This window comes from Erithacus rubecula (assembly GCF_903797595.1).
Source record: "Erithacus rubecula genome assembly, chromosome: 10".
NCBI classification, from domain to species: Eukaryota; Metazoa; Chordata; class Aves; order Passeriformes; family Muscicapidae; genus Erithacus; species Erithacus rubecula.
This window is the reverse complement of record NC_136662.1, coordinates 28,384,489-28,404,422: the sequence shown is the minus strand read 5'-3', so window position 1 is coordinate 28,404,422 and position 19,934 is coordinate 28,384,489. Positions and strand designations below refer to the sequence as shown.

The 19,934-nt window shown below is 47.2% G+C and overlaps 1 protein-coding gene across 11 annotated transcripts in view; it reads left to right on the top strand.

Annotated features, from left to right (window-relative positions):
• Positions 1–19,047, top strand: part of RASAL2 (RAS protein activator like 2) — a 155,894-nt gene extending 136,847 nt beyond the window's left edge. For 4 of the 11 annotated variants that reach the window (XM_079313465.1, XM_079313469.1, XM_079313463.1 and 1 more), the window contains exons 9-18: positions 165–309; positions 2,999–3,143; positions 4,033–4,269; positions 4,929–5,130; positions 7,434–7,633; positions 8,858–9,710; positions 13,030–13,164; positions 14,194–14,396; positions 14,827–14,914; positions 18,667–19,047. In XM_079313465.1, the coding sequence (XP_079169591.1) occupies positions 165–309; positions 2,999–3,143; positions 4,033–4,269; positions 4,929–5,130; positions 7,434–7,633; positions 8,858–9,710; positions 13,030–13,164; positions 14,194–14,396; positions 14,827–14,914; positions 18,667–18,819 (2,361 nt within the window). In that variant the 3' untranslated portion in view covers positions 18,820–19,047. Of the gene's footprint in view, positions 1–164; positions 310–2,998; positions 3,144–4,032; positions 4,270–4,928; positions 5,131–7,433; positions 7,634–8,857; positions 9,711–13,029; positions 13,165–14,193; positions 14,397–14,826; positions 14,915–16,809; positions 17,901–18,666 lie in introns of those variants that run through there. The other 7 variants (XM_079313468.1, XM_079313464.1, XM_079313466.1 and 4 more) reach the window with 7 other exon arrangements.
• The last annotated feature ends 887 nt before the right edge of the window (positions 19,048–19,934 follow it).

The following is a 19,934-nucleotide window of genomic DNA, read 5'->3' as shown; positions in this document are numbered from 1 at the left end:
AAGAGGACCCATGGCTTTTTCCTCATGTAGTAGCTGCACCCCTTGTCTCAGGCTGAGAAATTATTTATTATCCTGAAATATCCTTCCTTCTTGGCTTCTGCAGTTTAGCCTGACAGGACTGAGCTAGTTAAAATCTCCTTTGCTATTTGACCTTTTTTCCTCAGGACTTCTTGACAGATTTGGTGATGGCTGAGGTAGATCGTTGTGCAGAACACGATGTCTTGATCTTCAGGGAGAACACACTTGCTACCAAAGCTATTGAGGAGTACCTCAAGCTGGTAGGACAGAAGTACCTCCAGGATGCTCTGGGTAAGAAATTCCCTGTCTGCCTCCTGTTTGCACGGCAAGGGCTGCCCCTGAGCTGTGTCTGCAGCATGGCTGCAGCTGGGAATGTGGGATGGGAAGGAACTGCCTCAGCACTCAGAGTGTCTCATACACAGATAGCACACTGTCCTGCTCTCAATGCCCTTCCTCCACGGGGAGAAGGGTGCTCCTTGGTGCCTGCAGGAGTAGCACCCAAGGCTAGGAAAGCTCAGTTTGATGTAGCTGAGTCCCTCTTCGAGTTTGCATTACCATGTTTTTCTGAGTAACTTTCTTTTGTGTCTCTAGCCTGATAAAGAGGTATAACACTGCAATTTTTTTTGTGAGCAATGGTGGTTGTTTGATGTGATTCACAAACAGGCTTGAAAAAGGGGTTTTGACACATAGTCCTTAGAGAGACAAAGCCAGGGAATGAGGCTGCAAGGCTGCCAAGCATCCCAGGACAGGTGATCAAGGTGCATCCTGTCTGAGAAGCCTCTTGCCAGTGTTTATCCTGAGAGCTCATTATTCACTGACTCATTAAAACTGCCTGGCCATCCTATGATCTCCCACTCCATTCTCTCCTTGGAGTTTTCAGACCCACTGTTACATGCCAGGGTGGACTCTGATAATTTTGTTATTGTTCCCCCTCCACCAAAAGGTTCTGCTCTAGTCATGAGCCAGTGGCTGGGGAATTCCTGGCCACACAAAGATAGCAGTAAAGGGAACCAAACCAGGCTCACTGTCTTCAGCAAACACACCACAGTCGGGTTTTAGCAAATCCCCCACAATCTTCCTTATCCACAGTTGCACAATGAGCCACCCACCCCCTGTTGTTTCTGGGATGAAGAAAGCTTTGGAAATTGATGCAAGAGAAACAAGATCAGGCCAAAGCCAAGTCCCACACCACATCCTTTCACAAAAAGGAAAAAAAAAGCCAAGCAGCTTGCTTTCCCAGCAGTCTCGCTTGTCCTCAGCAATCCCAGATGCTGGCAAGGCATCAAGGAGATAGCTGGCTAAATTAGTGCTCCAAGGGTCAGTGTAGTCAGCTCTGGGATTATATCCAGTTTGGCCATTTCTGAAGTGTAATGAGCCTGTTCTGGTAGTCTTATTCTCCTGGGTGGAACCACTGAGTGTAAGTCACAGTTGTAGGCTGTCACCTGGTACAAAGAAACGAGCAGCCTGGTACTTTGTGTTGTGCTTCCCAGCAGGCTGAACATCAGCTGTGGGACCAGTCCATTACAGCTAACTGCAAGCTCCTTAATGTGCAGTAATTGCATAAAATATTTTAACATTAATGACTTCTAATACATCATTTAGTGCTGAGTGATAAGATGGAAAATCATAGGCAGTAGAGATGAAAAATGCCCCTAAGGCCGTCCAGCTTGTCTAGAGCTCAGAGCAACTTTGCTCATGACAATATCTCCATCTAATTCTTTGACAGGTTTTAAATGTCATTTTACTCAGTTGCCCTGTTTGAAAGGATTAACAACACTGTGGTTACTGTTAGCAATGTAACATGTCTGTAAGGGAATCTTATATCTGATTATAGCAGGGTCTTGTGGGCCACAAAGAGTAAGATTCAAATGTGTTTAAGGATAAAAAACCTTATCCAGTAAACAAGAGTTAAAACAGAATTGGCTCAACAAGAGTGATGCCAGCAGTTTTGTAAGAAATTTATATGCCCTCAGCAGAAATATTCTGGGCCACATCACAAAAAAAAAAAAAAATTAAGAAAATGTGGTGCCTGCTTTGCTTGCAACAACACCAAGATAAGATTTGGGAAGGGGCTGAGAGGTGTTAAAGGGGATTTAGGAAAGCAAAGGCTAAAAACAAACCCCTTTTGCACAAACAAGCCTTGTTTTAATTCAGTACAAGTGAGATCATCTGAGGAGATGAACTTGAAAGACATTGAATCATTAAACCAATGTATAAAGGGTTTTTCCTAGTGAACATCAACAGTTTAAAAAACACTTGGAATGCCTGCATATAGAGGAGGGAAACCACTGAGTAGTTTATTCCAGTCTGTCGGACAAAGCCAACTTCATGTCGTTTGTATGTGAGCAGTTTCTGTTGTGATACCGAAAGGGAAGGGTGACAGAAATGCCAAGGAGCTTGAAAGATGCAGGCATAAAAATGCTGGAAGGTGTTGAGAAACACCTTAAAAGGTTAAGAAAATTGGAAGCATCTAGCTAGCTTGAATATTACTCTTATTCAAGAGCAAGGTGACACTTTTTAAAATGTAAAAAAAGAAAAAAAGAAAATGTTTAGAAATAAAATAAATAAATAAATGTCATTGCCAGCACATTTCCTGGGGAAATTAGGAAGACAAATAGCACACAGCTTCATTCCTAAGACTGTGCATGATTTCACAGTTGATAACACAGTTTGAATACCAAGTCCAATCCTCCTCTGTCAGCCATAAGGGAAGTGCCTGCAGGGTTGCTAAGCAGAGCCATCCTGTTTTTGCACCTGTGCTTGGGGACAGCGAGGGCACGGGAGGCATCAGAGCCGAGGCTGTGCTCTGCTGGGAAAGAAAGGGCTGGGAGGAGCCAACACCTGGTGTCTGGAGGCTGAACTGCAGACACCCAGAGCACCACAGTAGCTGCCAGGGAAAATCATAAGCAGGATTTAAAGGTGTGTCAATTAGGCTTTTCCTGTAACTACCCTGGTTCCTCATCCTCTTCCCTTTTTTCAGGGGAGTTTATCAAGGCTGTGTATGAGTCAGATGAAAACTGTGAAGCAGATCCCAGCAGGTGCTCACAGAGTGAATTAGCAGATCATCAGTGCAACCTGAAAATGTGTTGTGAGCTGGTCTTCTGCAAGATTATCAATTCCTACTGGTAAGCCATCTTCCTTCCCTCCCCTTGTCTCTGTTTGCTTGGAGGTGCCAGCTCCTCCTCTGAGGGGGAGGGAGCAGCAGTGGGACAGGGCAAGAGCACAGCCCCATCCATCTTCCCAGACTGCCTTTGTCCCCTTTCCTCACTGCCTTCCTGCATGTGACTCCTGACTGCACGTGGAATCTGTGCCCAGACTGAGGGGTCCCAGCCCACAAACCACACCCTGGGGGCTTCTGTCCAAACCCTCTGCCAAGGGAACTCATACTGAGTGTGGCTGCATAAGGAGGGAATAAAGTGAGAAGATAATGGCTTAGCTTGGACTTGGCATAAAAAGCTGGAAGTTTTGGTGTGTACAGAAGACTTTAAGATGTGTGGAATTGAACAGAAAATCACAGGGAGGAAGGCTGGCAGAGAGATTTCTATTAATCTCTGTTTTTGAGTAGCAGTGGAAGAAGAGGGGCCTTTCTGCTTTGGCATGAAGCGAAGGTAGAGTACTGAGAGCTTAACAAGCAAGGTAAAACTGTCAGATATGGAGATGAGCTTAGTTTGTTTTCAGTATTCTGACACCTTGTTTGCTCCAGGGTAGCAATGGGTAAGTAGTTCTTAGTGTGCAAATCAGCATGTCTGGAAAAGGCTTCACTTAACACGTATGAACAAGGGGTGCTTTAAAGACTGCTTAAGTGCCACCAGATTAAATGGGGATCTATGAATAGAGGCCTAATGACATTACCTAGCCTAGAGAGAAAAAGAAAAAACAGGGGAGGTAAAAACAGCGCTGGTGTTTTCTTACAGATAAGTATTTTGGGTGACTGATCACCAGTTCAACTTTTTGCATCTTGTTGCCAGTGGGATTTTATTTCTCTTTATTATATTTTGTTTTTTTGCTTTTCAGTGTGTTCCCTCGTGAGCTGAAGGAGGTGTTTGCCTCTTGGAAGCAGCAGTGCCTGAACAGGGGCAAACAGGATATCAGTGAACGGCTGATCAGTGCCTCTCTCTTCCTGCGCTTCCTGTGCCCTGCCATCATGTCCCCCAGCCTGTTCAACCTCACCCAGGAGTATCCTGACGACCAGACCTCTCGCACGCTCACCCTCATTGCTAAAGTCATCCAGAACCTCGCCAACTTTGCCAAGTAGGTGGTGCCAGGGAAACTGAAACCTGCGGCGTGCCTAATCCCCGGCTGTGCTCACAGGCAGCTGATTCTCTGGCGAACTGAAGCCAGCTTTAGGAAAGGAGGAATCTTCTCACTTAGATATGAACACTCGAGACACCTCAGATAAATTCTTCTTACACTGAGATTAACAGCTGTGTTAAATTCTGTGTGGAGGACAGCATAAAAGCAAGAAGAGTCATGCACTAGCATGTTAGTGTATATGCTGTTTCAAAGGGAAAGAAGCCTGTTCCTACCAAGGATCATGATTTTCATGCTCTCTCCCTCCAGAATTTCAAGCTGAATGATACATGGGCATGGCACTTCTATATGAGAGGAGAGAAAGAATATCTGTGGGAGGGAGGGGGGAGAGATGTGATTTGTAATATAAACAGTGAGGTAGTAATATTTAAGTAAGTAAAACAAAGCACTGAATCTCTTAAATTGTCTGTGTGGTTTTTAAACTCTAAGACTTCAAAATCTTCTGATTTTGGTGGCAGTTTTCTTTTTTTTTAAATACTTCAAATCTTCAGAAAGGCAGGTCTAAAGTAAAACGTTTAAGTAATGGTCTGTAAGCACTTGTACCCTGCATATTGTTGGAGGTTATTGACTGGGTTTCCCCCCACTTCCCTTTTCTGCAGGTTTGGTATTAAGGAAGAGTACATGGCCTTCATGAATGAATTTTTAGAACATGAGTGGGGAGGAATGCAGCGCTTTCTGAGGGAGCTCTCTAACCCAGATACCATCTCGAACATGCCTGGATATGATGGCTACATCGACCTGGGCAAAGAGCTCTCCGTGCTGCATTCCCTCCTGTGGGAGGTTGTGTCCCAACTTGATAAGGTAAAGCTGTTTGGAGGCCCTGGAGGGTGAATTCAGGGATGGTACCATAGCAACAGTAAACACTAGGGAATATCAAGGGAAGCCAGGAGTTTTGGAGGGGAATGTTTGATAGTGCTATTTCACAACTGCTCCTTCTGTGATTTCAGATCAGGGCCTGTAGCAGGGCATGTGTGGTGATTGGGCTTCATTGGCAGTGCAGACACTCTGCAGAGCCTGTAGGAAGGTCAGGTGCTGAAGGCATTGCTTAAAAGGGGACCTGGAATCTCCTGGGCAGCCGGTCCTTTCTCCTAAGTGAGGCATTTGGGCAGAAAAAGGCCATATTGCTGTGCCCTTGTGGTGCTAAGGGAGGTGCTTTGCTTCACACCAGGCCTTTCCCTGGTTCTGATGGAGGAATGAGTTGGCCCTGCAGAACTGTTCTCATCAACAAGCTGATCCAAAGCCTGCTGAGATCCTCTCATTTCCGTAATCTTTGATTTTGGCATACGAGGAATGCCATGTAAAAAGCTGGATCTGCTCCCAGTGCAATCCTGTAGCAGAGCAAGCAGCATTCTGCTGTGCCCTGTGCTGAGGTCATGTTCTGTGTCCAGGTTTGGTTCTCCTGATCCCAGTGGACACCACCAACAGTGAACACTGCTTCCATTTAGCTATAGAAGGAGGAAAGGCAGAGCTTTGTTCTTCCTTAGGTATGTGGGTTTGAAGGAACCAAAATCATTAAAATCTTGGTAGCAAAGGTAGTTAAAAGGCCCAGAAAAGCTGAACTGTGAGTCTTTTTTTCCCCAAGTGCTTGGAACTGTTCCATACTTCAATTTTCAGAGGTGCATTATTTTGTCCATGTTTCGTGTATATTCTTCTTTCTTTTGAAACTGGAGAAGTAAGGTGAATAGCAGTGCACTCAATTTTTATTGCATTAGGGTTTGCCAAAATAGTCATTGGTTGTGTGTCTATTTTTTCACTGTGCATTATTTAAAAGAGAAAACAAAAGTTTGAGTTTGTTGCATCATAGTGAATTGAAATGCCCTTGACTCAAAAAGACAGTCTGTATACTAATCTTAGTTTGATAATAAGTTTTGATCTTCTTTTTCAATTTACCTCATGCATATACACAGTGTACATTACAAATGTATGGATCTGCATGGCCTTTTCTGTAGGTTAGATGTATGGATCTATCCTATCAGGCCCTTGGGAGCTGGTATAGTGGTTTCCTAAAAAGAGAATTAAGGGGTAAAGTTACATGCATTATGGCTTTACTGTCGGGAATGACTGGGAAATAATGAAAGGAGCCACCTTGGAAATTTTAATAGCCACAGTGCTGTATGAAAGGGTCTCTAAAGAGACCTTTCTCTGGAGCCAAACTGGCTGAATACCTGCTTATGGAGAAAACAAGGGTATCTTTGAGAAGAAAATAGGTTTTGTGGCAGAATTTTAATTTTTAATAAATCTGCAGCTCCTTCATCTTGTTCCTGCAGTCCCAGGAGCCTGGAGATGCCCTGTAGCTGATCTCCCAACAGTGGCCCAAAGGGGTGAGAAGCCAGGGCCTGGAGGAGTAGCCTTCCTTGCTGAAGGCCAGCTGCTCTTACCCTCAGCCTGGCCAGCACTGAGCTAACCTGTAATTGGAGCCACACATTTCATCCCATGCTGATGGGTTGATAGTGGGATGAGGATCACTGATGTTCTCATGCAGTTAATTTTCATGTTTGGGTAGGGAAGAATGGCTTAATTAATGGTTGATAACGGTGCGAAAGGAGATGGCATCCATGCAGGATACCAAAAATGAAAGGCTTATGAAATTAAAACCTTCCCTTTCCCCATCACCCTCAACCCCTGCAATCCTCTCATGATCCCCCTCATCTGTTGGCATGCATTTCCTTTACCATGTGACACCCTTTGCCTGGAAAGTTCCCCCCACTGGCTGAATCTGTAGCATTTGAATGCCCTTGAATGAGCAGATGCCATAGTTTTCACTTTGACCTCACCCACTTGAGACTTATTGTGCTTTGCATGATAGTTTTGCATTGGAATGGCAGTAGTTTTGTTTTATTGAGCATGTTTTTTATTTTTGGGGGTCAATCCTAATTTCTTTTCTATTTCCTTTTCTTTCCTCAATGTCTGCTGCACCCCGTTTCGTCTCCTCCATCCATGTCGTCGCCGTCGTTGCGCTGCTCCATAACACTGCATTGCGATCCTGGCACACCCGCACACAACCACCCACCCTCCTTCCTTCCACTCCATCCCTCCGCCTCTGTGCATCGTTACCAAAAAACCAAACAAACCTGGCGGATGTCGTGGTGCTTGTATCCAATTAGGGTGAAAATTCCTTCCTACAGGCAACCGTGGCAAAACTGGGACCTCTTCCTCGTATTCTTGCGGATATCACAAAGTCCATGACCAACCCTACACCCACTCAGCAGCAGCTGAAGCGTTTCACAGAGCACAGCTCCAGCCCAAATGTTGCTGGAAGTCTCTCCTCAGGACTTCAGAAGATAACTGAGGACCCCACTGATGGGTACGTCCCAGCCAGGGCTCGAGGGCAGCTGTGGGGTTGTTAAAGCTGCGAAGAGTTGGAACGAGATGATCTTCGAGCTCTCCTTCCAGCCCAAACCGTTCTGTGGTTCTGAGGGCACCTGGCTGCCCAGCCCTGCTGTGGAATGGGGAGCTCAGGCCTCTCTCATGGGGAATACACCATCCTAGTAAGAGGTGCACAAGGTGGCACCGGCTGCCTGGAGCTTTGGACTTACACAGGACTCAACCACATCTCTGGGAGTCAATGACCTTTTTTATCAAAAAGCCAGTTCTGTGATTTACTGCCAGCCTGAGTGCATGGTCAGCCATCATGTTTCCTTTTGGCCATCAGGCTGCTAATGGAAAAACTGAGCTGTAGGTAAAACTTATTTCCTGTGGAACAGCAGAAATAAGTCCCTCCTGTGTTTTGTGCAGCATTTCTCACTCTGTAACTGCTGTTAATCTGGAGCTGTGACATGGCAGAGCTGCCAAAGGGTTTGGCTGCTGCAGGCCCAGAGCTGTCAGGTACAAGGGCCAGTTTTATCACATGCCATTCTCTGCCCCCTGAGCTTACTTCCAGCTCTGAAGTACCCTTCACACAACTCCTGATGAATTTTAAGACCTCCATAATACACATTCATAGAATTATTAAGGTTGGAAAAGCTCTCCAAGAGTATCAAGTCCAACCATTAGCCCAGCACTGCCAAGACCACTACTAAGCCATGTCCTCATGTGCCACATCTAAACAACTTCTAAGGATGGTGACTCCACCACTGCCTGGGCAGCCTGGGCCAGTGCTGACAATCCTTGGGGTGAAGAAATTTTTCCTGGTACCCAATTTAAACCATCCCTGGCACAACTTGAGGCGATTTAATTTTGTCCCATCTCTTGTTATGTAATGGCAAAGGGTTAAATGGCATCTGAAGTCTTGCTAGAGACAGAAGTGACTAAGGGGGGAGGATATAGTGGGAATGGTTTAGATTTCAGCTGTGAAAAAAAAATTTGAAGATTAAGGACTTTTTGAATCAAACACAATTCTCCAAGATAAGTGGTAATTAAGGAAGAGTGTGTTCTGACTTGCATACAAAGAGCTCATAAAAGGAAGTCTGGCTCCTTGAAGCTTTCAGTGGGGGGAGGTAAAGTGAGGTAGAAAGACTTCTCTGGGACAGATCTCTTGGGGTCTTGGCTGCTTTAAAAAAAATTTACCAAATTCCTTTCCTCTCCACAGTGACATAAACAAGATGAAGTCTCCAACGCAGGAAAATATAGATGGACATTTTAGGGGCAAGACCTTACTGCTGGTTCAGCAGGCATCCACCCAGAGCATGACCTGCTCAGAGAAGGAGGAGAAGGTAAGTGTCTTGCCCAACGGACGTAGCATCTCTCTCATGGACCTTCAGGACCCTCACACCGCTCACAGTGACTCTGCTTCCATGATGCACGACGTGCCTTTGCGCCTGGCGGGCAGCCAGCTCTCTGTCACCCAGGTGGCCAACATCAAACAGCTGTGGGACACCCAGAGCACGCCCCAGAGCGCTCCCCAGGTCCGGAGGCCGCTGCACCCGGCGTGGAACCAGCAGGGCAGCCTCCGGCCTCTGTCATTCCAGAACCCGGTTTACCAGCTCAACAACCCGAGCCCCGCCACGGCCAAGGCCTCTGAGGACTCCAGCCCCGAGAACCTGAGCACCGCCAGCTCCCGGAGCCGCAGCAACAGCGAGGACTTCAAGCCCAGCGGGCGCAGCAACAGCAGCCTGGAGGACTCTGCCAAGCGCAGCTCGCAGAGCGAGGAGTCGGCGCGGCGCCCGGAGCGGCACATGCCGCTGGTGCTGCCCCGGCAGAACAGCAGCAGCCAGGCGCAGATCCGCAGGATGGACCAGGCCGTGCTGGGCACCAGGGCCAAAACGCTGCACGCCGTGACGCACAGCCCGTCCGTGCGCAGCACGGGCAGCGTGTCCGGAGCCTCGGGGGCCGCGGGCACCGAGCCCCTCCAGAACGGCAGCCGCTCCCGCCACCAGTCCTCGTCCTCCAGGGAGAGCCCCGTCCCCAAGGTGCGCGCCATCCAGCGCCAGCAAACGCAGCAGGTAAGGGAACCCAGGCCTCTGCCTTGCTGCTCAGCCCAGAGCTTCCTGCCTCCAAAGCTTTCTTGACCTTGGAGAAGAGCTGAATCGAGTGTAGCAGCACTTACACCAGTGGCCAGTAGCAAGTGTAGGGAATAGTCAAGCTTGTCGCCCTCACAAGCTTGGCAAGCCACCTTATCTGTGCCGCTGGGATGCTTTTGTACTTTAAAAAAAAGAAAAAAAGAGCTTTTCCATTGTTTCCAAATGTTTTCCATTTACTAAGGTAGCAACGAACCTGCTGAAAGAAACCGAACTGGAAAATTGCCCTGAATATGAAGGAAAAAAGCCAGGAGCAGCTTTGTTCCAAATGATGGTTTAGATCACCACGTGAGACTGCGTTTGCCCTGTGGTGCGAATTTAAAAGCAGAGCTACCTCAAAACAGGGAAATGAACAAAGATAAAACATCACAGAATAACTGCTGCCAAAATAACAAATAAGCACAATTGTCTAAAGCGTGGAGAAATCCATATTTCACCATGATGGAGCAATCTCTTGCTGTTCTTCAAATAAGTGCTACTTTTTCATTAATCATCCCAAACTATGAATAATGCAAGTTTTTGTCTGGAAAGGAGTGCTTATATCTACCAACTCCTAATGCACGTTATCAGTTGTTCATAAGCAACTATAAATCAAAGTTTTACTGTCAAAAGGCCAACATTCCTTTATCTTTAAAAAAAAAAATTAAATCCTGTTGTGATTTGCTGTTTATGAAAATATTTTCCAAAATTAGTTTAATTTTGAAGAGGAAGCGAATATTTCAATGCAACAGTGAAGGTAGAAAACATGATCTGCAGGTCAGAGCTTTTGCAGGGGGAAGGCTTTGGGCTGTGAGGTGAAACTGGCAGAACAACCTCTGCTCTGTCCAAGGTTTTCTTGGTGTTCCCTGACAGTGGAGCTTTCTCAGGAAACTCCTGAATGTTACAGGAAAACCCGGGTGATGTCTGGGAACCCAGGAGTAATCAGGTCTTCAAAACTACTCTTGAAGTAGTTGATATCACAACTTCATTGAAGTACAAGACCAAAAACACTGAATCACAAACCAAAGCTTAGTTTGCCAAGTTAGTAATACCCAAAGAAGTAATTGTTTATTATTTGAAGTGTGTGTTTGCGTCTTCCTGCAGTGTGTTTTAGGATGGGGCATAGGGGCATGGCTAGGTGAAGGATGTTTGTGGAATACAACCAGGCCTCATGTGGTTCTGGTAGCACATTTTAGTCCAGTAACCAGGATAAACATGAAAGAGATGTGCATCCACTTATTTTCCCACTGTACTTTCTATACTAATTGTTTCCACTGGATTCATTAGAGTACTTGCTCCTGCTTTATTCAGAAAATCAATTTGTTCTCTCCTTCCCCACACACCCATGAACAATGTCTTGAACGATGCCAAATCGAGTGGCCAACATTTTTTTCAAGGCAGATTCCATTGCGTCCTTTTAATTGCAAATCTGGTTGTGGAATTCTGTTCTTGTTTAAAAAAGAGAAAGAGAAAAGAGAATTTGGGCATGTTCTTTCTAAGCATGTTTTGTGGGCGTTGTAATTATTAGACTCTGTTCTCTACAAGTCCCATTTGTTTCTGAATATAGTGCTGGGCTCTTTGTTTGCTGGGAGAGGTCACTTTTTGCCTTCCATTTCCATTTAGGAGGTAGGTGGGAACAGAAATGTCAGTGTGTTCTTGTGGAAGAGAGGCAAAGAGGGGAATTAATCATGATCCTAGCAGACTAAATTCTTTTTTTGCCCTTTTTTAAAGAGTAACGTGTAACTCATTAAGCACGTGTGACTTGCCATCCACTTGGTCTTTGACAGCTTCCAGAATTTGGCTGCTGGAAATATTCTGTCCTACACTTGGCAAGTTGTTTGGCCAGGTTTGCTGCTGCTCAGCAGTCTGGTGCAGGACTGGGGATGTACTTTAGAGTCACCTTTCTCTGAGTCCCCTGTAGCTCCAGTGGGTGGTGACAGTGTTCATCCATCGCTGCTCCTGATTTCTCCAGCGATTCACAGCCACCTTGCTCTGGCTGCCTGACAGCAAAAGTCATCAAAAAAATCTGAATTAAGGAGCTTTGCCAGGCTGCCACACTGCACCTAAGGGGCTATTCGCTTTCCTGCTGTGAAGACTTCCTTCTAGGGAAAAGGCCTTTGCCTAAATCCAAGGATTTTGTCTAATTCTTATGCCTTTTATTAGCTTTTACCTTTCTGCTGAGACTTCTTTCCATGCTGGAGTGTCCAGGACAGCTGAGCTGTGGGAGCAGATCCAGCACAAGCCAGCCCTGTCTTCCTGAGCAGGAGAAACACAGCAGGAGGGTGACATGATCCCTGACTCCTAAAGAAGCTGTTTCTCCCCCACGGAGAGCTCCTGGCTGAGACTGGGACTTCAGAAGCTCCAGCCAGGGAGCACAATGCACTTGGGTGCACACTTCAGGGAGCTGAAGAGATGCCTGGGCACAAAAAGAAGCTGCAGTAGGGGAGAAGTTGATCTTTTGCATTTCTCAAAAACATAAGACAATGTTGCTCTTTCAGGAGTAATTATGCTAATTCCTGCGCTTATAAACTTGCCTTTGTCCGTGAAAATTGCTTGGAATTTATAGCAAGCCATGTTTTCCCCAGTCAGGCAGAGAGTTTCTTGACTCTTTTCTTGGCTCCCTTTTTGGATTCCCTTGAAGAGGAGAGAGAGAGAGAGAGAGAGAGAGTGTCTCCAAAGAGGTTGGGCATTCTTCCAGTCAGTACAGCTGGCCCTGGCAGGGTGGCTACACTGCAGTGGACCATCCAAACCTGACAGGCACTGCCATGATCATGTCACAGCTCCCTCCCACTTTCAAGTCCTGCCATGCTGTCCTGAATCCAGGCTGTGCAGTCCCATGCTCCACTGTAGTCTGTCCCAGCCTGGCTGAGGAAGCTGCTCCCAAGTTCAGCTCCTCAGCACTCCAGGAGTGTCTTACCTGAGCATGCTGCAGGCAGAGCTTTGTCACTGTGTTTTCTCTGTGCAAGATGTGGCAGGGTGAGAAAGCCTTGCTGACAGTGTGGCGAAGGGAAGAGGTGGATGTGAAAGGGATTGGGAAACAAGAACTTTTTCAGAGAGAAGCCCAGTTGGAGAGGAAGAAAAATTTCTAAAGTGCTTTGGTTTTAGAGGGATTCAGGTGGGTGCTATAGGTCCAAAGTCAGGAGGTGTTTTGGGGATCTTTGAGGCTGCCAGAACCACGGGTATCTTTCTCCTGCAGCTGAACTGGATTGCAGAGCTGGTTTGTGTGCAGTTTCTCTGGAGGATGCTAACAGGTGTCTCTGCCCAGGTGCAGTCGCCAGTGGACTCGGCCACGCTGTCCCCGGTGGAGAGGACAGCGGCGTGGGTGTTCAACAATGGGCAGTACGAGGACACCAAGAGGGACACGGCGCAGAGCCTGGACGAAGCCAAGCACGCTGAGAAGGTAGAATTGATTCTGCTGCAGCCATCTCGGGGGTGCCACTGAGTGCTGTGCACCCCACAGCCAGTTCACAGGGATTTCAGGCACTGCTGTCACAGCATCACACATTCTCACACAGGTTATATTGGTTATAGGGATCGCTCACTCTGGAAATAAAGTAAATCAGGATCATTAACCTGACTGAGCATAGCTTAGGACATGCACAGGGGCCATGCAGGGCTGCAGCTCAGCTTTTATCAGTAGCAACAGTCAGATTTCGTCTTGGGCTTCTCCTGAGGCAGATGCCTGTCAGCCAGGTACTGCACAGAAATCTGCATGATCTGGTTTTGAAAGTGCATGTTTTTTCAGGAGTAGATCCCATTTTTCCTATTGCAGTTACAGTCATTTGTTGCTGTGGGGATGGAATTGTTGTGTAAGAGAATTGGTATTTTGAGAAGGCAGAGAGTGAGGAGGAGAACATTTAAGAAGCAGAAACACAGGATTGTTAGGAAAGGTGAATGAACCCAAAACAAAGGAATATATTGAGATTTGTGGCACTATTGCAGAAATGATTGCCTACAGAGACAAGAACAAAAGGCTCAGCCAAGTAACCTGACAAGCTCTGGTTTGCAGTGGCTGGTTTCTCTGACCTGCCCTGATTCATTAGGTCCTGAAGAGTCCCACACAGGTCTGGGTTTCTAAGTTTGGGCAGCACAAGCTATTTCTGCAGTTGAGCACTGTTAGCAGCATCTGCCTGAGAACTGCTGGAGTCTGGAGTAAGGCGGGATGTGACCAGTCAGGGCTGAGGAGCCATGTCAGAGCCCTCTGACTGCTTGGCTTATGCTGCACAGTGATACCCCACAGCGTGGGAGAAGCTTGATGCCCAGTGGGAGCCCACGTGCTCCTTCTCTATGGTCTCACTTACTTCAGCCAGCTTATTTTTAAAAACAACAACAACCAGTGCTCCCCTAAAGAGCAGCAGAGCATTATAATGACCTGATCCCTTCTCTTTCCTCCTTGTTCCTGACTCCCTGCTGCCTCCCTGGCCCCCAGTACGAGCAGGAGATCGCCAAGCTGAAGGAGCGGCTGCGGGTGTCCAGCCGCCGGCTGGAGGAGTACGAGCGGCGGCTCCTGGTGCAGGAGCAGCAGATGCAGAAGCTGCTCACGGACTACAAGTCCCGGCTGGAGGACAGCGAGGACAGGCTGCGCAGGCAGCAGGAGGAGAAGGACAGCCAGATGAAAAGTATCATCAGCAGGTGAAGCTTTGGGAAGATGGGGACTGGGCGGGACGAGTGCCATTCCTTCCATCCTTAGAGCTCAAGGAATGGTGAGGCAGGTGTGGAAACCTGCCTGAGATTGTCAGGACAGTAAAAGAAAATATTTAGGCATTTTTAACTTAGGTCTCTGTTGTACTTACTATAGGTCTTTATTTTTGTTGATATTTGGAATTTGTACATGAGATTAGTTTCTCAGAGCAGTAGCATTTTTGCTAATGTCCATTCTGAAAATAACAAGGTTGGGCAACTGGGAGTGTCAGATGCAGAGATAAGCTTTCCTGAGAGCAGCAGAATTCTTCTCTTGGGAGAACCAGGAGTAGCAGAGAAATTGAACCAACAGGCCAAAGTACCTGAAACACTTGGGAATAATATTAAACTGTCCTAATTTGTCCCCCTCTTTTCTCATCAGACTCATGGCTGTTGAAGAGGAGTTGAAAAAGGATCACGCTGAGATGCAAGCAGTCATTGATGCAAAGCAGAAAATTATTGATGCACAGGTAGGTAAAGAGCTCAGCATCTCCCAGAACCTGTGTAAAACCTGTTATTGGCCCCTGTCTCCTGCCCCAGCTCTGTTCTGTATCTTCCCAGCCGTATCGGCCCGCAGGGTCACACATGTCACTCTCTGCCTCTGGGAGACACCTGGGGGCTTTAATTAATACTGTCTGACCTGGGCTTTGAGGCAGCCTGGCAACAAATCCCAGGACTGATCACATCTCCAAAACCTTTGCTACTTTGTGGGATCCCGAGGGAGTAAAGGAATAGCAGTGCATTGTGCAGATGTTGTTCCAGGTGTGGGCCTGGGACCCCTGGGAAAGCTGTGCCTCATCCCAGCATAGTTTAGCTGCCATGTGCATGCATCTCAGCTGTGCCAGCAATAGCATGGCTTTGGACAGTGGAGTCCAGGAAAGAGAATGCTGCAATGGAGCATTGTCCTGGGAATGTCACGTGTGGCATTTCACCCCACTGGCCGTCCCTGGCAGCCCTGGGGAAATGCCCATTTCCCATCAACCTGCAGCTCCCACCTTGGTCAGCCTGGGCAGCTGTGGGGAGGGAACCCAGCGGGATGTGCATGTTGGTGTATCCTGTGGGGTCATTCCAGCTTTTCCTCTGTGTCTGTGCTGATCCCACAACAGAACCTGGGACTGGTTTGTATCTGCCTGCAGTGTTACGTTTGTGGTATTTGCACTTGGAGGGTCTCCTTCCTGCTTCTGGACTTTTCAGTGGTTCCAACTGGACACTTTCTTTAATAGTTTTTTCAGGAATAACCTAAGTTATTTCCTACGCAAAGAGTGGTGGTGGGAGTCTCAGCTGAACATGATAAACATGGCATTGGGGTATTAGAAATATTTGAACTCACGTGGAACTGTAGGGAAAATAAAAAGCAGCAAAGAGCTGTGTTTTTTTGAGATTGTAACAGCAAGATGCCCTGACTGTGCCTGACATGGAATGGCAGCTCATCCAGACAGCAGCCTGGATTCTGAAATGGGTGTATGCATTTTTCATCTTCCTCAAGAAGGTGGAAGGGGCACTGAGCAAACATGCAAAGGGATTTTTGGAGAGAAGAGATTGTAACTGAGTAAAAAACTTGCCTGTCACCTGTGTGTGCCAGGAAGCTCTCAGCCTTGGTGTTGGTTATGAGCCAGCAAAGTGGAACATGGACCACTCTGATCCCCATGTCACCAGCTGGCAGAGGGGACCACTGCTGACTTGTGAGACCTTCAAACCATCATGGCTGGAAAGATGTAGTCCTTGATTACACTTCATCAAGTGATGCAGAATTTATCACCTGTGGTGGAAACTGATGGAAAAACTGGAGTAAAACAGCAGCATTAATGATTTCTCTTTTTCTTGGGCAAGCAAGGTCACTGGCAGACCTCATCTGCTTCACTGTCAGGCAGTGAATGGGGGAAGTGCAGTTGTCACTGTCCTTCCTCGAGTACCTGAGCATAGGAGGAACTGGTGAAAGATTCAGAACAGACTCACCAGGGGAGCCCAGGCGTCTGCTGGGTTCTGTAGCAATCTCTTGAAGTAATGCTTGGAAGATTTTATTTGGTCTGATTCCTTCAGTTGCTAGAAAAGCAAAGGTCTTTTTTTGTGTGAGATTTGAGTGGGGCAGGAGCACAGCTTGTTGCACCCGGCTGAAGAGTTAAAGGCTGCCAGGAGCAGCAGTGACCTGGAATCCTGTGCTTAGGGACACCAGCCCAGGATGGTTTGAGGGGTGCAGTGCAGCTCCCAGCACTGCCCTGATGCACAGAGACTCGAGCTGTTCTCCAGGCTCTGGAGCCTGAGCAGGGATAGGTCTGGCCAGGCTCTCTCCTCGGAGTGGCGCAGCTGCAAAGAGAACTGGCCCAGTTGCTATTGCAAGTGACATCTCCACTGTGTTAAATTACAGGTCATTAATGGGGATGAGATAATTCCAACAGGCAAGTAAACCAAATCAGTTCTCTAGCTGAGCAGTATCCAGTCCTGGCCCAGCACACTGACATCCTACCCATTCCAGCTCCTCCTGCTCCCTGTGCCCTGAGCGTGTTAGAGACGTGCCTGGTAGATCCAATTTTCCTTTCAGTGAGAAGATGCCTCTACTCACCAAGCTTGTGCTTTCAACATTGATTTCCAAGTGTGGATTTCCAGCTGTTTTGCAGACTGGCTCAGTGAGTGCTCGGCAGTGTGAAAACACCCAGCCTTTTATTCTCAACTCTTTGGAAAGATTTTTTTGAAGTTTTTCAGGGAAAGTTTCAAAAGGAAAATTTTCATTTTAAATTGTATGTTCCAGGTGAAATACAGTCAAGAGGAGCAGGAGCTTTGCCTGCCTAAGGAGCACATTCCTGCTGAGGCAGTTGTGTTCTGCAGGGTTCATTTCAGCATGGCAGGAAAGACCTGTAACTCCTCAGCTCTGTGTTCCCCCTGCTCCCCTCAGCTGGATTGGGATGAGAGCTAAGGCAGGCCTTGTGCCTTGTGTCTCCTCCTCTGTTGGTTTTACACAGAGCTTGGCATCTTCAGGCTGTAACATAGGCAGGACTTAAATTCTGCCTTGTTTTTGCACCTGAGCACTCACCCCTGTGGGGGAGCCCGCTGAGAAAAGCAGACATTGCTGATTAGTGCACTTATGTGCTGGGACCTGAATCCCAAGGTATGGACTCACGTGTGGTAGCACGTGAATCTCCTGAGCAGTGTGCCTGAACTGTTCTTTAATGTTTATGCCTTCTGTGCATCATTTTTCCCTCCATTTTGTTTCTCAGTGGGCTGGCCTGGGAAGAGTTCCCATGTGCAACTTGTTTTGGTTGAGCAAATGAGACATTTTCCCTTCTCAAAGAACAGAAGCCAATCAGCATGGAGAGCACAGTTACCTTCCTAGTGTCTCTAGCACTTCTTTCTGCAGCTGCATTATTATTATTTTATTGGGGAAGATGAAAATTGTCATCTCTGATCATGCCAACAACTCCTTGGCTTGCCCCTCCAGTGCTGTATCCACTGTTAGCAGGCCAGGTGTGGTGATGGGTTATGTCAAGCAGCACACATCCCTGAGCTGTCTGCCCTGAGTGGAGGCTGGCACACTGTGTGCAAGGACAATCAGCGGGCACGTGGATTTGTGGAGCCCGGGAGCCCCCCGAGCTGGAATGGGTCTAGGAGCAGCGTGTTCCGTGTTTGTTCTTTGTGTTCTGTCGATGGCATCTCCCCTCCACCCACAGTGCCCTCTCCCCCTCACCTCCAGTAACCCTCAGCGTTAGCTTTGGCTGCTGCTTCTCTGTGTTGCTCTTGCACCGTCACTGCAGGCTGCCATTATCTGCTTTTCTATTTATTTATTTATTTATTTATTTATTTATTTATTTCAAGCATCCCATGAGTTTACTCTGATCACACTCCATCCAAAACACAGAGACAGTGGTCGGCAGATACCACTTGCACTTTTCTCTGCCTTATGAAACCCCCCACCACCACCACTTTTATTTTCTGCTGCCTGTTTCTGTTTTTCTAATGTCCTTTAAAATATAACATGGAAATTGGCTACCATTGTTATTAACACCGACATCCTCCCCCTCCCCTGTGACAAAACCCCGCCTGGCTGGGCGGATCCCCACTGCAACTCGGATTCGCCGCGCAAAAAGTCCCGGAGGGGCGCCGAGGAGCCCGAGGCAGCCAAAAACAGAAAGAGGCAGACAGCCCGTGTGGCCGGGAGCGCTGGCCCAGCTGCCCTGCCCTGCCCTGGCCGGGCTGTGCAGCGGCTCTGACGTCTGGGCTGTCTTTGCAGGAGAAGCGGATCGTGTTCCTGGACTCGGCCAACACGCGCCTGATGAGCGCCCTGACGCAGGTAAAGGAGCGCTACACCATGCACGTCCGCAATGGCAACCCTCCCAAGCTTTCCATCACGGAGAATGGTGAATTTAAGAACAGCAGTTTCTAATTCTGCAGGTGCTGCCAGCCACCTCCGTGGAAGAGCGAGACGGAGCAGAGCCAAGACCCCTCACCGTCACTGATTGTTGCACATAGGTCTTCTGTAAAAGGAAAATTGTATTGTTTGAAGATTGTACTGTTTGAAGATTGTTCTAAAATTGTTTTAGAATTGTATTTTAAAGTTGTATTTTAAATTGTTTTAAGATAGTATTGTACATTCAATAAAACCGAAAAAGCAGCTCTGAAGGGTGGGCTTTAATTCCCCACTCAGGGCCAGGAGACCCAGGCTCCCCAGAATAAGTCCTTGTGGATCACTGTGTAAATAGAGGGAGCTCTTGGGTTGTGTACAGAAAATGCCAATGTAATATACCAAAAGGAAGTGAATACTGTAGATTTTTTAATTATTGCTATTTTTTTTATTATTATTATTGTTATTATGTTGTTGCTGTTGTTGTTGTTTTTTTCTCTTGTTGAAAGCACTGCAGTCCTGGGAGGAGGAAGAGGGGAGTGTGTGTGTGTGTTGTGGGTGAGAGAGGTGAGCAGCGGGTGACCTGAGAGAACAACTGGCTGATAAAATGACATGAATGGAGTGAAATTAATTCCATAGGAAAACTCAGCAGCTGGGTTTATTCCCCTCTTCCCCAGCTGGTCTTTAGCTGAATGCAAACTTGATAGCAAACGTTTTAGCAAGAGAACTGGCTCTTGCTGTGTCCCGTACCGACTTCCAATAGGACTCTGTCATAAAACAGTCTTTCTGAAGAAGGTACAATGGGGAAGCGGCAAGCTGGATTCCTGGAATTTGCACAGTCAGGCTTCCTGTCAGACAGAGGGAATTTGCAGGATTTTGTGGTAGGATTCTTTCTTTTTTACCCCAGTTCTAATGCAGTTTTATATTTTCTGTTTGGAGGATTTACAGACCTGTAAATACTTTTTAACGATTTCTAGCCAATCCCCACCGTATACCCCCTGCAGCAGCACCTGAATTCCCTCTCTGCACTCCATCAGGAACAGACAGGTTAATCCTCTTGGGAAAGGGCTAACCAGATGTGCATGCCCAGCACAGGAAATTCCATATGCAAAAGTCCCTTTTTCTAGAGGATTTCTGTATTTTAATGCTTGCTTATT